Raw genomic sequence first — 18,402 nt, forward strand, 5'->3', positions numbered from 1 at the left:
AAATCTAAATAGATTTCTGACCGTTTCTGATTAAAACGAAAGTCTGTTTTGCTTGAGGCACTGAAACCTCGTATAACACAACATTTAAAAAAAATTACTGCAATTCTTGTGGATTTCCCCTGCCAGTAAATCCTCTACGCAGGCGAAAATACAGAGGATATTTTCATATTTTTGCTCGTGACTGCTGGGCACAAAGCACACTCTTAATTAATATGTGTGTAGTCTGTATTTTCCTCTCACCTAAAACCAAGCAGGTGTTTTTATTTAAAATCAACATCTTACCTCAAAGGCATGCAGTAAAAACGGAAAGGTACCCATTGCAAGCTACGTAAGTTCTCAACTGACTGCCACTAAGGTTGCAGCAGTTGGCAATTAAGTGCCTCGGTGAACACAGCATTGCCAGAATTTGCTGAGATATGACTATTTCATGTTCTCATTTCAAGCTAACCCGAAGGCCGAAGCTGGTGTAATTTTGGTCCCAAGCCCACTTGTCTGTCTGTATCACTTACAAAGGAGAAGTCTGGCGCGTTTTGGCACAGCAGTCGGGGGAAGACAGCCTGTCTCTGGACGCGCTCCTCGTCCTCAAACACGTTGCCATACATAAAGCCGTTCAGCATAGTGGAGTGGGCATGAACATCAATGTAGAACTCCAAACTGACTCTCTGATGGAGGAAAAGAGAAAGAGAACAGAGGGACAGGGAAACAGACAGATGATAAAAAACATCAGGTTAGCCGGGATACTTTTCTGTCAGTGAGCAACACTCCACATCAGAGATTCTCCACTGGGAGTAAGGAAAGTCCTCTCTCGGCTCTGGGGATACTTCGTCGGAGAGAGGCTTTCACCCATGGGATGACAACAAAACCCTCCAGACACCGAAAATACGCTGATACCTAAAAGGAGCCAACCACCCACACATAACTTCCATCAGGCTGTCCTTCTGAAGGGCACGGTTTCAGTACGTACATGGTCGGGTGAGCCAAGAGCAATATCGTGAAAATACACACGCTCAGGTGGACGTCGCAGATTCATCACGCACACCAAATGTATTTATCAGGTTAATACCGACTTCATATTGAGAGTGTAATGTCTTTTCTCTCTAGTACACTCTGTGTAAAATGGATTTGATAAGATCTGTTTCTCCAGCTTGACTCTGCTATCACTCAGTCTACACACACACACACACACACACACACACACACACACACAGAGTTTGAGAGAGAGAGACTTTTATCTTATGATACAAATAAATGACATATTTTTCTGACCTCCAGCTACAACCTTTGCTATAATATGACAAGATGCAGGACCATCATCATACATGAGTATTACTCCAGATGCCTCCCACAAACACCGACTCTACCTACCAGCTGTGAGAATCACAACATTCCAGTTTGAAAGATTTAACATGATTTGTGCAACGTCACAAGATTTGATTTTTTTTTGAGTCAACAATCAGAGTGCAGATCAGAACAGCCAATTTAAAGAAGTGCAGTCACACTAATTCAAATGGCGTTTAATTAAAACACGTGACAACATGAAGTTCACACAGAAAAATAATTGAGTGTGACACAAAGAGTAAATTCACTCTATTTCTGAAAGCACTGCTAATGGGTGTGATTGTCTACAAACTGAGAACAATAGTTAGATGGCTCCTGGAAACATTAAAGTATATAATTATTGTAAAAGTATTCGATTTTTTCTTCTTTCCACATTCAAACCTTTGTTTTCTACAGCTGTGACTGACTTGCAGATTTTCTTTCTTGTGCCATTTCAAGTTATTAAGACACACTAGTACACACTAATTGTCAAAGCATCACTCAAAATGTGGATGGTAGTATTTATAGTATTATCTGGCAGTAGCGGTTTATCTGGTTTTTGCATTTCTCTCAATAAATGACAACATGCTGCGTAATTTAACTATATACAATTCAAAATAAACACAGACCTGCTTTTATCTCACACTGAGATTATAATTCCTGAACTGGAATCCTAAAGCGAAACAAGGTGTGGTGAGAGGACTGGCAAATATGACCTCACTTGGCTAAAACCTTCTCACTTCAGCAGTCTTACACTGGTTCTGACAAGGGCAAGCACACAAGCCCTCACACAACCCCCCCCCACCCCCACACACACACACCTCCAGACCCTTAACTCCAGAGCAACACCCGCCAGCGCCATCCCTCCTCTCTCCCTCCTCTATCTTATCACATTGTTCCCCTTTTCCTACTTTTATCCTTTCATTCTGCTTCTTTTCCTTCTTTATCTCTTCCCCTCCCTCCTTCCCACTCGGCTCATTAACGATTCCCTACCACACCTTGTTCCCCTGTGGGTCGTAAAGAGGAGGAGGGATGGAAGAATGAAAGGATGGAAAAGGAGAGAAGAGGGTATGGAGTGAATGAGGGGTCGAAGAAGGGAAGGATGGAGGTAGGAAAACCCAAAAGGAGAAGGGAACAGCAAAGATGGACAAAAGGCATATAAGGAAAACAATGCGCATGGCTGTGCGTATGTGTGAGTGTGTGGAGAGACAGTCGGGCAGCGGTGGGAAAACAGAAAAGCACAGAGATGGGGGTGGAAAGAGAGAGAAAAGGAGAGAATAAGTATATAAAGATGAACAGAGAGAGGGCGAAAATGAGAGAAAGACAGAAAGAGATAGAGCGAGACATAGAGATGTGTGTAGGGAGATTGGCAGGAGAGAGACTAGAGAGAGAGAGAGGGAAGCAGTGCTTGGGCGGCCCAAGCGACGCAGTGTGCCTGTGTTTGAAATTCCGCTCACAGCCAAAGCAATTTCCTGGCGGTGGCTGTGCTGTCAGCTGCTTGGCTGGCTGGCGGTGAAATATGGTGGCTGGGAGTCGGCCGCTAGCAGCCCCCGACAACCTGATGGATGGAGCCCCAGAGGAGAGGAACAGCAGCAGGAGAGGGTAGGGTTGGGTGGGGTAGGGGGAGCGTGGGGAGAGGAAGGGAGAAACAAGAGAAAAACAAAACAAACAAAAAAAAGAGCAAGATGGAACGAAGGTAAATGCAGCCAACTGAGCAGCGGTGGTGGTGGTGGGAGGGAGGCGGAGGGAGACGTGTATTAAGTATATGTACATGCATATGTATGTTTAAAGTAAAATAAAAGGTAAAAATAAAAGAGCGAGGGCAAAGAATTCAAAAGCAAATCAGGAGGAAGATGGAGAAAGTACAGAAAGGGAGAGAGCAGGAAAGGAAGCTCAAGGTGTGCCAGGCAAAGCCGGGGAAACCAGCAGAGGTGGGACCAAGTCATTGTTTTGCAAGTCTCAAGTAAGTCTCAAGTCTTTATCCTCAAGTCTCAAGTCAAGTCTCAAGTAATGTCAGGCAAGTCAGAGTCGAGTCTCAAGTCACTGGTGTAAAAGTCCGAGTCAAGTCACAAGTCTGAAATTTTGAATTTCAAGTCCTTTCGAGTCTTTAAAAAAAAAAAATGAAAAAATAATGTTGCAGTTATATGCTAAATGTAAATATTAGACCATGTAATTTTAAAATCTGTGTTTTTCTCAACACATGACAAAATAGTGAACTTAGAAAATATACACAAATTGTGAAATTGCACCTCTTTAAAATGCAGCTCAATTAAACCTAGCTCCAAGAATAATTTTCACCGACAGTTCTGAGATAAGCTGCATGTTATTCTTGGATGCGGTTGTAGGACCGGCTTTAAAATCGCATGACAAAAATATCATACATATTAAAAAAACTGTATCACCAACGTAGCCTGGACAACATTTGCTAGTTAGATGAAGTCAGCTATCTCATCGTAGCATATTTATATGCATATTTATAATTATACGCTTCTTGGAGTGAGTGCACACACTCATGAAGTTTAGTAACTTCAGGTCACTGCAACAAGCCCAGGTACAGTTTACCGCCGGATGGGTGCAGGACCTTGAAATGCACCGTGTAGAAAGTAAAGACCATCGTAAGTATCATAAGTTTACCAGTCTCACAAATCGTCGTCATAAATACACATTCGTTAACCGTTTATTAATAGGACCTTTGAGCTCAATGGTAATTAATTAGCAGTGGAAATAATTTCTGGTTCCCGTCACAGAAATGTAGCAGTGACAATAATACTGTATGCTGTAATCGCACTGGGCAATTAGTGATACAAAAACCTGTTTTATCCTGTGAATAAAAGTATATGTTTTTGTCAATGTACCATAATAACAGAGGCGAAACGCAATATTGTGTCAGGACAATTCACTATTTATGCACAATAAATAAAGGAGCATAGCGCGACAATTTCTGTTCAGCGCCAGACTTGCTTGTAACCTATATCACCAATTATGTTATGAAAATGACGTATTAACTACTAAAAAACACTGACCTTCGTGTAAATGCTTGGAGCAGACTAACCTGTGAGCTGGAGTGTTCTGGGACGTTATATTTGATCTTTGAATGGCTGAAATCCAGGCCATCCGTCGCCTCTTTGTTACTTCGGAAACATGGCTCGAACAATTTCTCTTCAACGACGTAATCTGATAACAACCGATCTCTTTACCCGTCGGCTTCCCGTGGCTGTCATGCGACCGGCTATTGCAGTTAATAATACAACAGCTTCTTGACATTTTTGTGTTTCTTTTTATCGCTGTGTGACTGATTTTAATTGAAAGCCTGCGTGCGCTAGTACCTCTTGCCACGAGTTCCCAGAATCCTTTGCGGTTTTACCCCTGAATGACATCACATTTTCAATCTCTATATAATATGCATGTTAAGTTTTATATTTGGGGTAAAATATCAAGTCTTTTCAAGTAAACCGGTTCAAGTCCAATTCAAGTCCCAGGTCATTGGTGTAAAAGTCCAAGTCAAGTCACAAGTCTTAGAACATTTTTTCAAGTCAAGTCTAAAGTCATAAAATTAATGACTCGAGTCTGACTCGAGTCCAAGTCATGTGACTCGAGTCCACACCTCTGGAAACCAGCCTAATAATCTCCTGGCTCTCCCCATATGTGGAGGGGGAGGAGTGAGAGGAATAAGAGGAGGAGAAGGTAGAAACGGCTAGATTGGAGGAGGGCGGGCAAGCAGGTAAATGGTAGATTGGGTGCAGATTAGAGGTTAAACGGGTGTTACATGGCTGTGTGGAATAACAGTGAGCCTTAGGTGTGTGTACACTTTAATCAAATGTATGTAGAAATGCAAAAACTATTATAAATAACACTGTGAACAGCCTGCCAGCTGACTCTAGGCAATGTCTCTTGAGGCCAGAAGACAAAATAATATCTTATCAACTAAGAATTCATCTTAAATGTTGTTGGGTTATTGTTATCCTGCCTCTTCCCAAACCCCAAACACATACACGTTAGTTTATCTGACAGCTGGCTGTATAAACATCGACATGGGTGTGGATTGATGTCCGTTTCTGTGTGTTAACCTTGCGATGAATTGGCTCACTCTAGCTGCGATGGCTCCTTTCCCCCCATGACCTCAACAACATAACGTAATGCATGTAGAGATTATTAATCTGCAGCAACTTAATTTTAGAGTAAAAAACAAACCATGCCCCAAAGTACACAAAGTATACTGACTGCCTTTTCTAGATTCCTTTTGCCAATTTATTCTGGAGACTGAAAGCGAGCCCACAGACTCCTGGAAGAAAAAGCTGAGCTTCAGGAACACTGTAAAGAGAGAAGTTGAGTTACCTGACTCACATATTCATGTTCACAAAGTGAGACAACCAGATAATCCTGATAAATCTATAAGCGCTATAAAGCTGTGTAATAACTCTTCATTCTGTGACAGGTGAACACACCTGTCAGGCATATGATCCCACACATATTTTTGTATTATACCTTCATGCCGTTGTTTTCCTTAGATTTATAGTGTACATATTATTCTCCCCAAAAGGAAGGAAGCTGTAATCGGTTCTGTTTGTCTGTCTTTCTGTTTGTTAGTTAGCAGGGGGAGTTAGTTATCTTGTCTATTGATCTATCACCTTCAGTTCTATCATTTCAATGCTCTAATCTAAACCCACATGGTTGCCACATGCTACAAAGGTCTCCTTCGCACTATATTGTGAAGGACACTAAAAAAGAGGCAGTAACAGCCATGGCACCCCCACAATGTCATGTCCATGCTTAATACAATGTTCAGCTAATGCCCTGCCAATCAAACTGAGACGGTTCTGAAGGCCCCACCAGTGTGATTGATGCTTCAATTAACAACCCGCTCTGACCTCCAAAATTGTTCATTTGAAATTGTAATTAAGCAATTAGGGGCAATTAAGAAACAGAGACTACTGAAAGAAAGTCAGAAGACAATTTGAGAGTGCGAGAGAGAGAAACAGAGAGTGAGCGAGTGTCCAAATGAAACCTCTCAGAGAGAAACAAAAGCCGCAGAAACTCCAGGGAACTCTCAACTTGCGGTGAACTTGCAGTGGCGGAAAACAGTTTAGTGTAAAACCTAGAAGGTCAAATGAATGAATTTTGTCAGACAAGTACTTATCTGCTGCATATTAATTAGAGCAGGGTGCGGGGGTGCGATGAGGGCCGTAAATGCTGGGCTTATCTTTACACGGAAAGGAAAAAGGAGCTGATTGAAGCAGGATTACAAGCTCCTGAATAAAGCTCTTGGCATCAGCAGCATACCTTTTGGGGAGAAGGGGAACTGCTGCTTGTTCAGGAGAAAAAAAGTTAAGTCTACTAGCATAATGCATTTTATCCCACATTAATTATCCAGTATAACACCTGTGGGAGGACTGTTGTGCATTTTTCTGTCTGCAATATGGCAGTATATGAAGCACTGGCAGTTACAAAGAAAGGGACGTTGCTAGCCCCTTTGACAAGTTCACAGCTGATTCATTCAAAAACAATGAAGGGACTTTAAACGTGAGCTCAGGGGCGGAAAAATAAAGCTAAAGAAGAGACCTGAGTCTGGCTCCAACAGAAGCCACTCCTCCTGTTAAACTATACAGCACAAGTAAGCGTGATGCAAGCAACTGGAGATAAAGTATCTGAATTTCAGGAGCAGGACCACGCCTCCAAACACGCTCCTCCCGGTTCTCATCTATATATGTTCCCCCAGTTCTACAAGCTGTTTGTTCTCGTTTCCTCCCTCCCATTTTCAATTCTTTAACGTCTTCACTTCTACTTAGTACATGGGGATCTGCCAGGCCCGGGAGCCGCTGCCAGTCCCCTTCGAGGCCTTCCCCAAACCACAGTTCATGTCCAAGCCATTCACCTTTACCTACTAAAACCCTGTCAAGCCTCAAATGAGGACGTGGGCCCAGCGAGTGAAATAAATACCTTAAATAAAATGGTGCAAAAAAAGATTTTGTTCTAGCCAAACCGTTAGCAAGTTGCTAGTAGTTGTCGCTGTGAGAAATTGGTCACAAATGAGTATGTAGCACAGCACTGAAAACCTCTTTGAGATTGGTCTTGTTGATAACAGATTGCCGAGTTGCCTGTAGTTTGGATGGAAGATGCTAATCGCTCTCTGAGCAGAAACAGATGATTTGCTTTCAAAGTAAAAGTTGAGTCTTAGCGCTGCAACCAGCTTTTTTCAAAAGCCACAGCTCAGTTTGAAGGCATCCCGTCTCTGGTTCTGACTTGTGCGGCATTTTCACCACCACTTGTAAGGAAGTTTGCAAGTGTTGACAAGTCGGCATCCTCCATGCAGGCTACAGACAGCCGCTGTAATCTGCTAGCAATCACGAGGAGATCTGTGATGCAGCATCTTCTTTGCCACCAATTTCACTCAATGACAGCCAGCAGCCTCCAGCAACCTCCAGCAACTGGTCTAGGAATACACATTTTTCCTGGAGGTTGCTAGGGGGTCAACAACCAACCTCTAGGCCTCTGTGACTGAAGCCTAATTTCCATCTTCAGAGATTTAAACAAACCGCGGATTTATCAGGAGCTTGGATACTTTGATTGTTAGTTGGATTCTGACCAGACTGCTAACTTTCTGCTAGGTGTCATCTAGAAACACCTATTGGCTGCGTCTGTTTTATGTAAAATGGGGTCCACAAACCAATGAGAGATGTTTCAAAAAACCACTATAGGAAACAATCACCAGCAGTCTCTGTTTGCGGTGTATTGCATACTTCTTCAAAATGTAGAGGCCTCCTGTGCTTACATATATCTGGATACGTCCACCCATCCATTCTTTTCCGCTTATCCAAGCGAGGGAAGTCTGGAAAGATGGTCAGTCTGCCACAGGGTTAACACAGACAACCATTCAGACCTATGGGCGATGTCGAATCATCAGCTAACCTAACCCCACAAACTACATGTCTTTCAACTGTGAACGAGAGAGAAACCACGCAGACACGGGGTCAGCTAGATCCTGGATTCCAACACAGGACCTTATCGAATAAACCAGTTTACTTGATAGGTCTTTCCAGAAAATGGTCACTTCCAAACCCAAGTCAGGTGGCAAAATCAATTCCTAACAGCATATTTTCTATGAAGAAGGCACTGTTCTATTATGGAACCAAGTTAGCGTTAAATATTCTTGCCGGGGAAAGTTTCCCGCATGAAAGGATTCAACATAATGACACTTAAACAGTGTAAAAGTCTAACCCTTATTTCATTAGTTAGAGGAGCTGATTCAGGTCACAGGGGCACATGGTTAGTGACCCACTAATGATGTAGAAGTGACAGAACATGGCAGATGGCATGACCTGCTTCATGGATGAGAGTAAATGACACAAAACTCTGCCACCGTCTGTCTCCATCTATCTGATTTTCTCCTCTCTCCTTCGCCCTCTCAGTCTGCATCATGCTCTCAAATTGATGGTGGTATTTGTCTGTTTATGAACACAGAGGTGACTTGTAATCAGGCTGAACGGGCACAGGCAGCTCTCTGCTTCAGCCCTTTTAGTGTCACATAAGCTGTCACATCTGTTGGGAGGGCTTGCCAGGAAAGCACAGGAAGGGGAAGCGAAGGAGCGTAATAGGTACAGAGAGGAAAATGTGATAAGAAAAGAGAGCAAGAGGGGAGCCGCAGAAAAAATATTCTGAAATATTATGTTAAAAATTAAGATAAGGTAAAATCCTTTGAACTAAGTTGCGAAAAATCGCATAAAAATCGCCAGAGTATGAGAGCTTCATCTGTATCTTCCTGTGAAAAGCAGACAACTCAGCTTCCAACGGAGGGAGAATAAAGAGTGGGATGTTGGAGGAATAGAAACGACGCAGGGATGATGGGGAAAAATTGGCCGTAAATCTCAGAAATGGATCAGAAATGGTTGGCTGACACCAGAGGACGTTTTAACACACACAGAGAGAGGGGAGGGAGAAGACAGAGAGGCGAAGAAAAAGACAAATAGATGTGCAAACCGCACACACAGGTCGCTAACTTCACACATAAGGCGATTCTGACCGTTGAACAAAAGAGTGTGGAGCAGTCAGTGTAGAAGAAGTAGGGCATTAGGGAGGATTTCAAGGTGCAAAATCAATCTGGATGCTGTGACAGGACCTAATACGTTTGTTTCGGGGAGAAAATTAATTTTCTAATATTAAAAAGGTCAAAAATAAGCCAAAGCAACAATGACCTCTTTGTCATCCTTAACAAATTATCCAAAATGGCAACGTCAGATTGGTGGGGATACATCGGCCAGTGATGAATGCTTCTGGTAATCAGCCAATCAAAAAGAATTCTTCTCCTGCTTTTGATAAATGAGCTGGAAAAGCAACGCTTTAGGAAGGAGATGGGTCCATTTGTTTCTTTGGTCTCTTCTCTTTCCCCCCCTCCCTCTCCATTTCTCTATTTTCAAAACAAACAACAGGGTAGCTTGGGAACAGATTATAGCTCCTTGCATCACTGACTCTTTCAGCCATTTTCCCTGCTGACCAATGTTCAGCTGCAGATGGTAAATGATGGAATTTTCTGAAACAGTCTGAGCAAATATGCCTTGAGATGGATGGAGGGAAAGTTTACAAGCAGCTTATAAGCAAATGCTTAGGTCTCATTCGCACATGGGCTTTACTCGATTACATTTACTACGTCAAAAAACACAAAACACACACGCACAGATGCATATGAACAATTACGACTGGAAGCAGTGATGTATCACCAGCTCATCATCTGCTCCTGTGGCTTTAATAGGAACAAACCCTTACACTATTATAAGAATACAAAATGAGCATCTTAATGTGGTCCTACACATTCTGCACCCACGAGTATGCGAGGGTTTGCTTGTGTTTGAGCGATGCAAATTTTATCACCAGAGGGTGAACCCGAGGCTCCTGGCACCCCACCACACTACAGTCCTCCACCTATGTACGCACGTTTCAAGCTGATGCCAAGTGAACTTTGAAAAAATAAAAATAAAACAGGTCTCACTCCACCCTTTGCCCAGAGTAGGTAAAGGGTGGAGTGCCCACTCCGGGTCAGGGACGAGACCCTGCCCCAAGTGGAGGAGTTTAAGTATCTCGGGGTCTTGTTCACGAGTGATGGGAGAAGGGAGCGAGAGATCAACAGACGGATTGGTGCAGCGGCTGCAGTGATGTGGACGCTGTACCGGTCTACTGGTCGATCTACACCCCTACCCTCACCTATGGTTACAAGCTGTGGGTAGTGACCGAAATAACGAGATCACAAATACAGGAGGTGGAAATGGGTTTCCTCTGAAGGGTGGCTGGCCTCTCCCTTAGAGATAGGGTGAGAAGTTCGGCCATTCGGGAGGAGCTCAGAGTAGAGCCGCTGCTCCTCCACATCGAAAGGAGCCAGTTGAGGTGGTTCGAGCATCTGACAAGGATGCCTCCTGGGCGACGTTTTCTGGGCATGTCCAACCGGGAGGAGGCCCCGGGGCAGACCCAGGAAACGCTGGAGAGATTACATCTCTCGGCTGGCCTGGGAACGCCTTGGTGTTCCCCCGGATAAGCTGGATAGGTGGCTGGGGGGAGGGAGGTCTGGGCTTCTCTGCTTGGGCTGCTGCCCCCACGACCCGGCCCCGGATAAGCGGAAGAAAATGGATGGATGGATGGAAAATAAAACAGGCAATTGAGTACACTCTCCGCGTCTAAGTAGGGACCTCTTTCCTGCTACCTTATAAATATTAACCACACAAACTCCTAAAACAAATGGGAGTCTTTGACTGATTAATTGGCAACAATATTCCCTGTGCTACAATAAAGGGCACTTCCCAAAGACACGGCGAGCACACAAAAGATCCACACTGTCTCCACTGCACTGTGTGAAACTCCATCATTATGCCCAGCGAGACAGTTTGAAATTAGCAAAGCAGCATAAACAAGAGCACAGCGGTGATGACAGTGAAGGACGACGTGCACTTTTTGGAGTGATTATGATCGACGTTTATTGTTGGCTTAAATTTACTGTTGTAAGGTTTGAGTTTTACCCCAGTAACAACCAGTCAGGTACATCCAGCTTGTGAGACCTCATCCCTTTGATTTTACTTCAGGAATCTGGTGAGACTTATTTTGATTCAATCATGTAAAGTGCGCCAAAGAAGTGCAGGTGTCTGATTCTCAGTGTGATCAGTAGTGACATTTAAAATCTCAGGCAGTAATTTAAATCAATACTGAACTAAAAAAAAAAACAACAACAACCAAACCAAAAAAAACAAAAAAAACTGAGCAAAGCCTTTGAGAACCTTTGGGCAGAAAGCTAAACTATCTTATTACAATCCTCTACAATGGAGAGAGAGATTGGTTTCTAATTAATCACCTGTCAACAAATTAACTGAAAATAATGTGTCACATTTTTATTGCCAATGTGTGAATAGAGCCTCAGTGTGCAACGCTAGCTTCTAATATCAACAAGCAACTGGCTCCTTACAGAAAGGTTACATTTTATCTACTTAAGCCAATTGAGCACGCAAATAGCGCTGGAAAAATACCTCAAATCTTGAATATAGTTCACACTCTTACACTGTTTGATATAATATACAGAGTAACATTAGTCACGTGCAGGGTCGAGATGTTGCCTACATTTCTTGGTCACAAATGGCTCAGTCACACTAGAGCGAAAATTAAACAGCAACCTCCTTGAAACAACGAAAAATCAGTGGTTGCTAATACCTGTTGCTAACAGCTGCAGTAAACAACCGGTCGCCCAGAGGTTGACCGTGCAACACCCTTAACATGGAGGCAACCACATTACTCGTTATGCGATTGCACAAGTCGCCTGGTGCAAGGCAACCTGTCTCCAAATAACTGTGGTCTGACTGGGACTGTCTGCAGTCACTCTCAGACAGATTAGTGAACGTTTTCAAATAATAACCATCTCGTTTATAACAGTTAATTTGAGTCAGTCGTGTGTAATGTGTGTTTTTGCAATAGGGAAGTCAGCTCTCCTTATATTCCTATATGAAGCCGAGGTTGGTGAGTATGCATGTCATTTTGCAGCTAAATTGCCATCCTTCAGCAACTCTGCCTGTATTTTGGGAAGATATTTCTGTTCTTGACAAAAGTTCATCACTGGGGTATTGCAAAAAAAATGCATAAAAATTGTCAACTTGATCCCATTTAATTGCAAAGTGATAGCAGACTCCATCCCCAAATGTTTGCAGCAGATGGCCCCGCCCCTTCCTGAGCCTGGTTCTGCTGGAGGTTTCTTCCTGTTAAAAGGGAGTTTTTCCTTCCCACTGTCGCCAAAGTGCTTGCTCATAAGGGGTCATATGATTGTTGGGTTTTTCTCTGTATCTATTTTTGTACGATCTACTGTACAATATAAAGCACCCTGAGGCAACTGTTGTTGTGATTTGGCGCTATATAAATAAAATTGAATGAATTGAATCTTTTACTGCATGCTACTGTAATTGTCTTTAAGTGATAAGTGACTGCGAGCAATCGCAGACCTGGTCCCCGTCTTCGAAGCAGCTTCAAATTGTGTTGGTGCTGCTGTCTCCAAGCACTGTTTTCTGTGACTGGAGCATAGTAAAAATGATGTCAGTAAACACACATCTCCTGGAGATCATACAGAAAAAATCGGCTGACAACCATTAGTTGTTTTTTAAATGCTGAGGAATTACAAACTGGGGTAAACAGTGTATTTGTTTATGTTTGATGAATAGATTATTTTAAAATGAAACATTCACTGCTTCGCTATATCTGCAAACACCTGTACACTTTGATTTAGTTTCCTCCACAGGAGGAATATTTAATCATCATTTTTATGCGGGCACTATTTCTTTGGGTGCAATTAATTTATTTCCCTCCCGCCAAACTGTTGCTGTTCAGTTTTTCTGCATTTATAGATCAACAAAAACAGTTACCAGAAACTGTGAGCTGGTTGATGGGACCTAAGTCTCTGATTTTCAAAACATCAGTTCTTGTTTAGGTCAGATTCTGCATAAACACGGGTGCGCTCCGAAAAGTGTTGAATTTCTCCATAAATATTAGTCAAATAAAAGTTTTCAGCCATCAGTGGTAATGCAGTGTAGATTGCTTCTGCTACAAGCTTTGATTTTAAATGGCACTTGTCTGGAAAGCTCCTTACAGTTATTGAAGTCATTGCCTGAACAGAACAAGGAAGTTATTTTACCAACAGAAAGCGAGTGTTGCTGCATTCACAATGACTGGGAATCACTTTGGAGTGACTAAGGTATGCGTCTCAAGAACGGTAGATGGAGTTTGAAGCTGAATGCTGGTAGGCTCCTTTGTGACTTTGAATTATGATGCCTTATGCATAGAAATGTGGGTGTTTAAAGAAGTAAAGAAGTCGTGGTGACACGGCCTTGGGGTCAGATTTATGTTCATAATGGCTCACAGCAACTTCAACCTGAGATGAGATAGAACTGTTAACTTGTTACACGACATTTCGATCTTCCATCGCAACATTTATTGGCTAATCGTTACTTTTTATGTCATGATGCTCATTTAAATGCATAAACTGTTTATGATAAACTACGCCCTGAAGTGGTGACTTATTGCCGCTGGCATATCTGGATTTGATCTTGAAATCCAGGTTTGAGACACATATTGGACTTTTGAATATAAGAAGAGGTCAACAAATTATCTACATGATGTTAGAGCTGTATTAGCAAACCACCCAAATTAGGCAAAATGCAAACAGAGATGTACACACAGAAAAAACAAAACAAAAGTCGACTTACATGTATCTGCTGCCATTTCAAAAGAAAAAAAAGAGAAAAAAGTCTGTCTAAAAAAAAATCTTAGGGAATTTTTTTCTGTAAGTTCTGTAAGTAAGTCATCGTGTCACAGTATTTCGTTTGGGCCTGGGTTTGACTGCACCGTTGCAACACCTTCATTAGTTGCTTTTTTAGCCATTCTGTTGTAGATCTGCTGCTGTGTTTGGGAACTTTTTCATATTGCATGGCAGCATACATCTGACACTGAATGCCAGATGCACATTTGACTTGAATATTTTGGTATAGAGAGGTGTTCACGGCTGACTCTATGTCTTTAAGATGCCTGGGTCCACCATTCCTCCACCACCGTGCTTGACAGCTGGTATTAGGTGTTCGTGCTGACATGCTGTGTTTGCTTTTTGCTCTTAATCGCTGTGCATTATCTCCAAATATCTACAGTTTGGTCAGGTCCATACGAAGGAGTTCTTGTGATTTGTTCAGATGCAACTTTCTAAAGCTAAGCTGCACATGGTTTTTTTTTGTTGTTGTTTTTTAAGAGCTTTTTCCTGGCAATCTTTCTAAACATTAAAACTTAACATTTAACATGCTAACTGAAGCCTGAAGCCTGTAGAGTCTGATATAGCTTTACTGTGATGTCTAGTCCTGGGTTTATGTTAACACACACTTGAATACTCCAGACCTGCAAACTGCTAAAACTCCTGGTTTTATCGCGGTGCTTACACTCTCTGCTGATCACTTAATCAAGAGCATTAGCAGCGCTTGGTTGCGCCTTACCTCAAGTCCTATGGTAATGGAATACTTCTTTTTCATAGGGCTCACTATATGTTCTCATGTCATGTCAAAAGTTGAAGCTGCAATTCCAGCAAACCTAAGTTCTTTGAATTTTGATGTTGGAGTTTGTTGTTATGAGTTGGAAAACTCGTTACCATTTAAAAGGTCATCTGTAGCCAGCAGACACTGTTAACATTACTGCAATTGCCCTGTGAAGGCATCATTATGAAAACCTGCACTCTTAACACCTTTTTAGACAGCTAACATGAAGCAGCGACATTAAAATGGCAAACCGGGGCTGCTGTTCAAACTGTTTTTAATTTACTTGCTGTGACTCTGCAGTCCCTGAAAGCTGCCACCCACCTGTTTGACTGACGTGCTGAATTTGGGGGAACTGTACTGCAGTGCCTAATGTGCCAGTTGGATATTTTAAAGCTATACGATGATGAATATTCTACAGAACGGGCGAGCGTGGGTCAGGATATTTATGTTTAATTTATACTTTACAGCAAGCAAAGATTGTGTAATGTTAAGAGGGGCAATCAGTTATATTTTAGCGATTGCTCCTTTAGCGGCGGCTCAAACAGTCACTGATTAATTCAACAGTCTCTCAACTGCTTCCTTAATATGGTTTAAGTGTTATCAATGCTTAATTGTTTGGTAGTGTTATGAATAATCCAGATTCCCAGGTCTTCAAGCTTATTCTAGCTTTTGTATTTTAAACAAATAACCACGCAGAGTTACCAGCTAGTAAATGGACCACATACAGTATGCTAGCTTAGCCCAACTGTTCTGCTGTGGCTGCTGCTGCTCTCCTGTTAATGGAGTCCTCCAGCAGAGCCCTCCAACCATGGTAGCCTCATTAGACTCTATGCCCGCTGAGTGAGACGAGCATGAATGGAGGGCAGCAGCACAGGGCCTCCTGGCTGCAGAGTTGGCATCGAAACTGGCATCTGGGAGCCCCAGACATGAGTAGTGTGTCTGATGGGATTAACTGGCTGTGGCGAAAGAGAGACAGAACAGGAGAGGTTGCCCAAGCTTCCAAATTAACTCTGCAAGACTGAAGGCAATCATCGGGGAGAAGGGGGCTACAGCACGACAAGTGCTGGTGGATGGTTATCAATAGAAAAGGAGAAGGAATTCAAGTCTTCTGACCCGCAGGAGTGGACTCGGGAAACATATGGTCTAATTCTGTGATATCGACTGGGCTCTTCATTTACCCAGCAGTACTGCTACAATTAGCATATTTTATTGTAAAACAATCTTCCATTAATTGTATCTGCTTGAGAATGAATGTGTGCAAATGTGCTGAAAAAGACTCGGTATAGTATCTTTTTAAAAACGAAATGCATCTGACAGAGAATAAGAACGCGCGTTTCAGGATGAAAACATATTACATTCACTCATCCATGTTTCTAAGCAGTGCTGCAGTTTTGTGGCTGTTTGTTTGTGTACATTCTGTGTCTGTTTGCTCAGGCGAGTATGTGTGAGTATGTGTGTGAGTGTGTGTGAATGACAGGCATGAGTGGATCACCCTGCCATGACAGAGTCTATCGATCAGCGTGTCAGCATCGAGGGAAAAGGTTAATCTGCCCGATGCCAGCCCCGCGCCTCACCCCATCTCTGGCCTGCCCTGCATCCCGCCCCAGCCTGCTCCCTCTCTTATCAGGATTAGAGGAGTGTACAAAAGGGCAGAGTATTCCCAGGACACACGCTGACCTTCAGTAATCCCACCAACCTGCCGCTCTGCTTATAATTAACATCAGGAACAAAGATGAAAAATCCCTAGCCTCCCTGTGTAGCGTTCCTCCAACTGAAAGTCTCAAAGTAGAGAAGGAAAAAGTTACAGTAGATTTAAAGACTGAAAGCACACAGTCTTGCTTCAGTAATATGTTTTGAATGGCCAGGAGAGCCTAGCTGACATTCTAGAGGTGCTGACTGGCCTCCTCATGCTCCCCAGCGCACACACCCTAAACACAGACTGGAGAAACATGCTGAACCAAGCAGGGAGAAAGAAAACTGTTCTTGGGCTCAGTAGACGCTACTGTGGAGAAGGAATGTTGAGCACATAACAGAGGACTGTGTCTGTTCGCGTGCATGTGTGTGTGTGTGAAAACACACTCACTGGGTCTTGGTTCATCTGCACTATGAGTTGTTTCACAGCGTGCAGTGTGGGGTGGGCCCACGGAGAGGGATCCTGCCAGTGTCGATTCAGGTCGAAGCCCATCAGAGAACACCTGTACACACAAGCATGCGCGTGCACGCGCACACACACACACACACACACACACACACACACACACACACACACACACACACACAGATAATGGAAAATCAAATGCGGTTTGCCTTACAAATGACTAAAGGCACCTTGTGGCCACAAACGGTGCAAAGTTGCACTTGCTCAAAGCTTAAGTTTAAAAGTGACCTCTTGTCTTTTTTATACAGTTCTTCACTAATTAAAAGATGGTTTTAGTATCACATGCTGAGACTGCCACGTTATAAAAATGATATAAAAAAAAAATGCATCCCTGTGCCTGAAATCACTTCCTTACTTAAATGACTGAGTAATTTCTTTAAAACATTCAGGATATCAGGTTTGTAAATTGTCATCTTTTTTCTTTTTTTCAGCACTTTGGTTTCTTTGTAAAAAGCTCCAAATATACAAACACGGAATAAAAGATGGAAGCAGCATCAGTGTAAATTGTAAAATGTGTAAACATGCATTCTTTTTAATGGACAGCAGGGGGCGACTTCACTGTTTGCAAATAGGTTTTGACTGTACACAAAACAGCCCTCGACTCCTTGCCTCTGTGACCTCAGTAAATACATTTCTGATGACTTTAAGGGCTTTTTCACTTTTTACTGAATAAAACTATTAAAGTTATAAAGGAGGATCGTAAAGTGCATTCTCTAACTAACTATTTATCAGTCACAATTCATTAGCCAATCAGCTTGTGGTGTCCTCGGTTTCACTGTATGGTTGCAAAACACCAACGCTCAGCTTGAGGGCTCTGTAACCAGTGGGTGGCGTCACGATGGCTATCTTTCTACTACGAGTATACTAGCATTTATTGCACACTCGAAATTCAAATCCTCTAATAAAAGGGCAGCTGCTAAATATGATGCCCTACATAGTAAACTGAGATTGATTCAGGACAGAAAAATGTAGGCCACAAATTCTTACTCGATTCAGCTCGGCAAGTGTTTGAAGAGAGGAAAAAAATCCTTGCAACAAATACACATGATGCATTATTGGTAAGAAACAGTAGACGCATTAGAAGCAGACTGGGAATGAGGGAAGTGCCTGAACTTGTAATCAAAGTCCGGCTGACCGGCAGCTGAACCACGGATGATGTGGCACGCGCCCCAAACATTAGGCTGCTGTGGCGCCCAACCTTATAGTGTTACCAGGAGTGTCAAATTGCCATAATGGGATGCTTACATCTAAATATGCGCCCTAATCTGCTGTGCTTTGTGACATGTCGATCTTTGACATTTGCTAAAGCCAGTGATAATGACACAGGAGTTACTGATACTGCAGGGCAACTGAGCAACGCAGCCAGCCATGAACAAAATACTCATCCCAGGTTAACTGCAA

At 42.7% G+C, this 18,402-nt stretch overlaps 1 protein-coding gene across 1 annotated transcript in view; it reads right to left on the bottom strand.

Moving 5' to 3' along the window:
* The window catches only part of agbl4 (AGBL carboxypeptidase 4), a 351,287-nt gene that overhangs the window by 17,791 nt on the left and 315,094 nt on the right, over window positions 1–18,402 (bottom strand). The window contains exons 9-10 of the mRNA XM_085264070.1: window positions 16,927–17,038; window positions 510–662 (exon numbers count right to left, since the gene is read on the bottom strand). Of these exons, the coding sequence (XP_085120196.1) occupies window positions 510–662; window positions 16,927–17,038 (265 nt within the window). The remainder of the gene's footprint in view (window positions 1–509; window positions 663–16,926; window positions 17,039–18,402) is intronic.

This window comes from Mchenga conophoros, linkage group LG23, assembly GCF_057382185.1.
Source record: "Mchenga conophoros isolate Kocher_MC1m ecotype Shallow Benthic linkage group LG23, M_conophoros_male_GT1.1, whole genome shotgun sequence".
Taxonomy (NCBI): Eukaryota; Metazoa; Chordata; class Actinopteri; order Cichliformes; family Cichlidae; genus Mchenga; species Mchenga conophoros.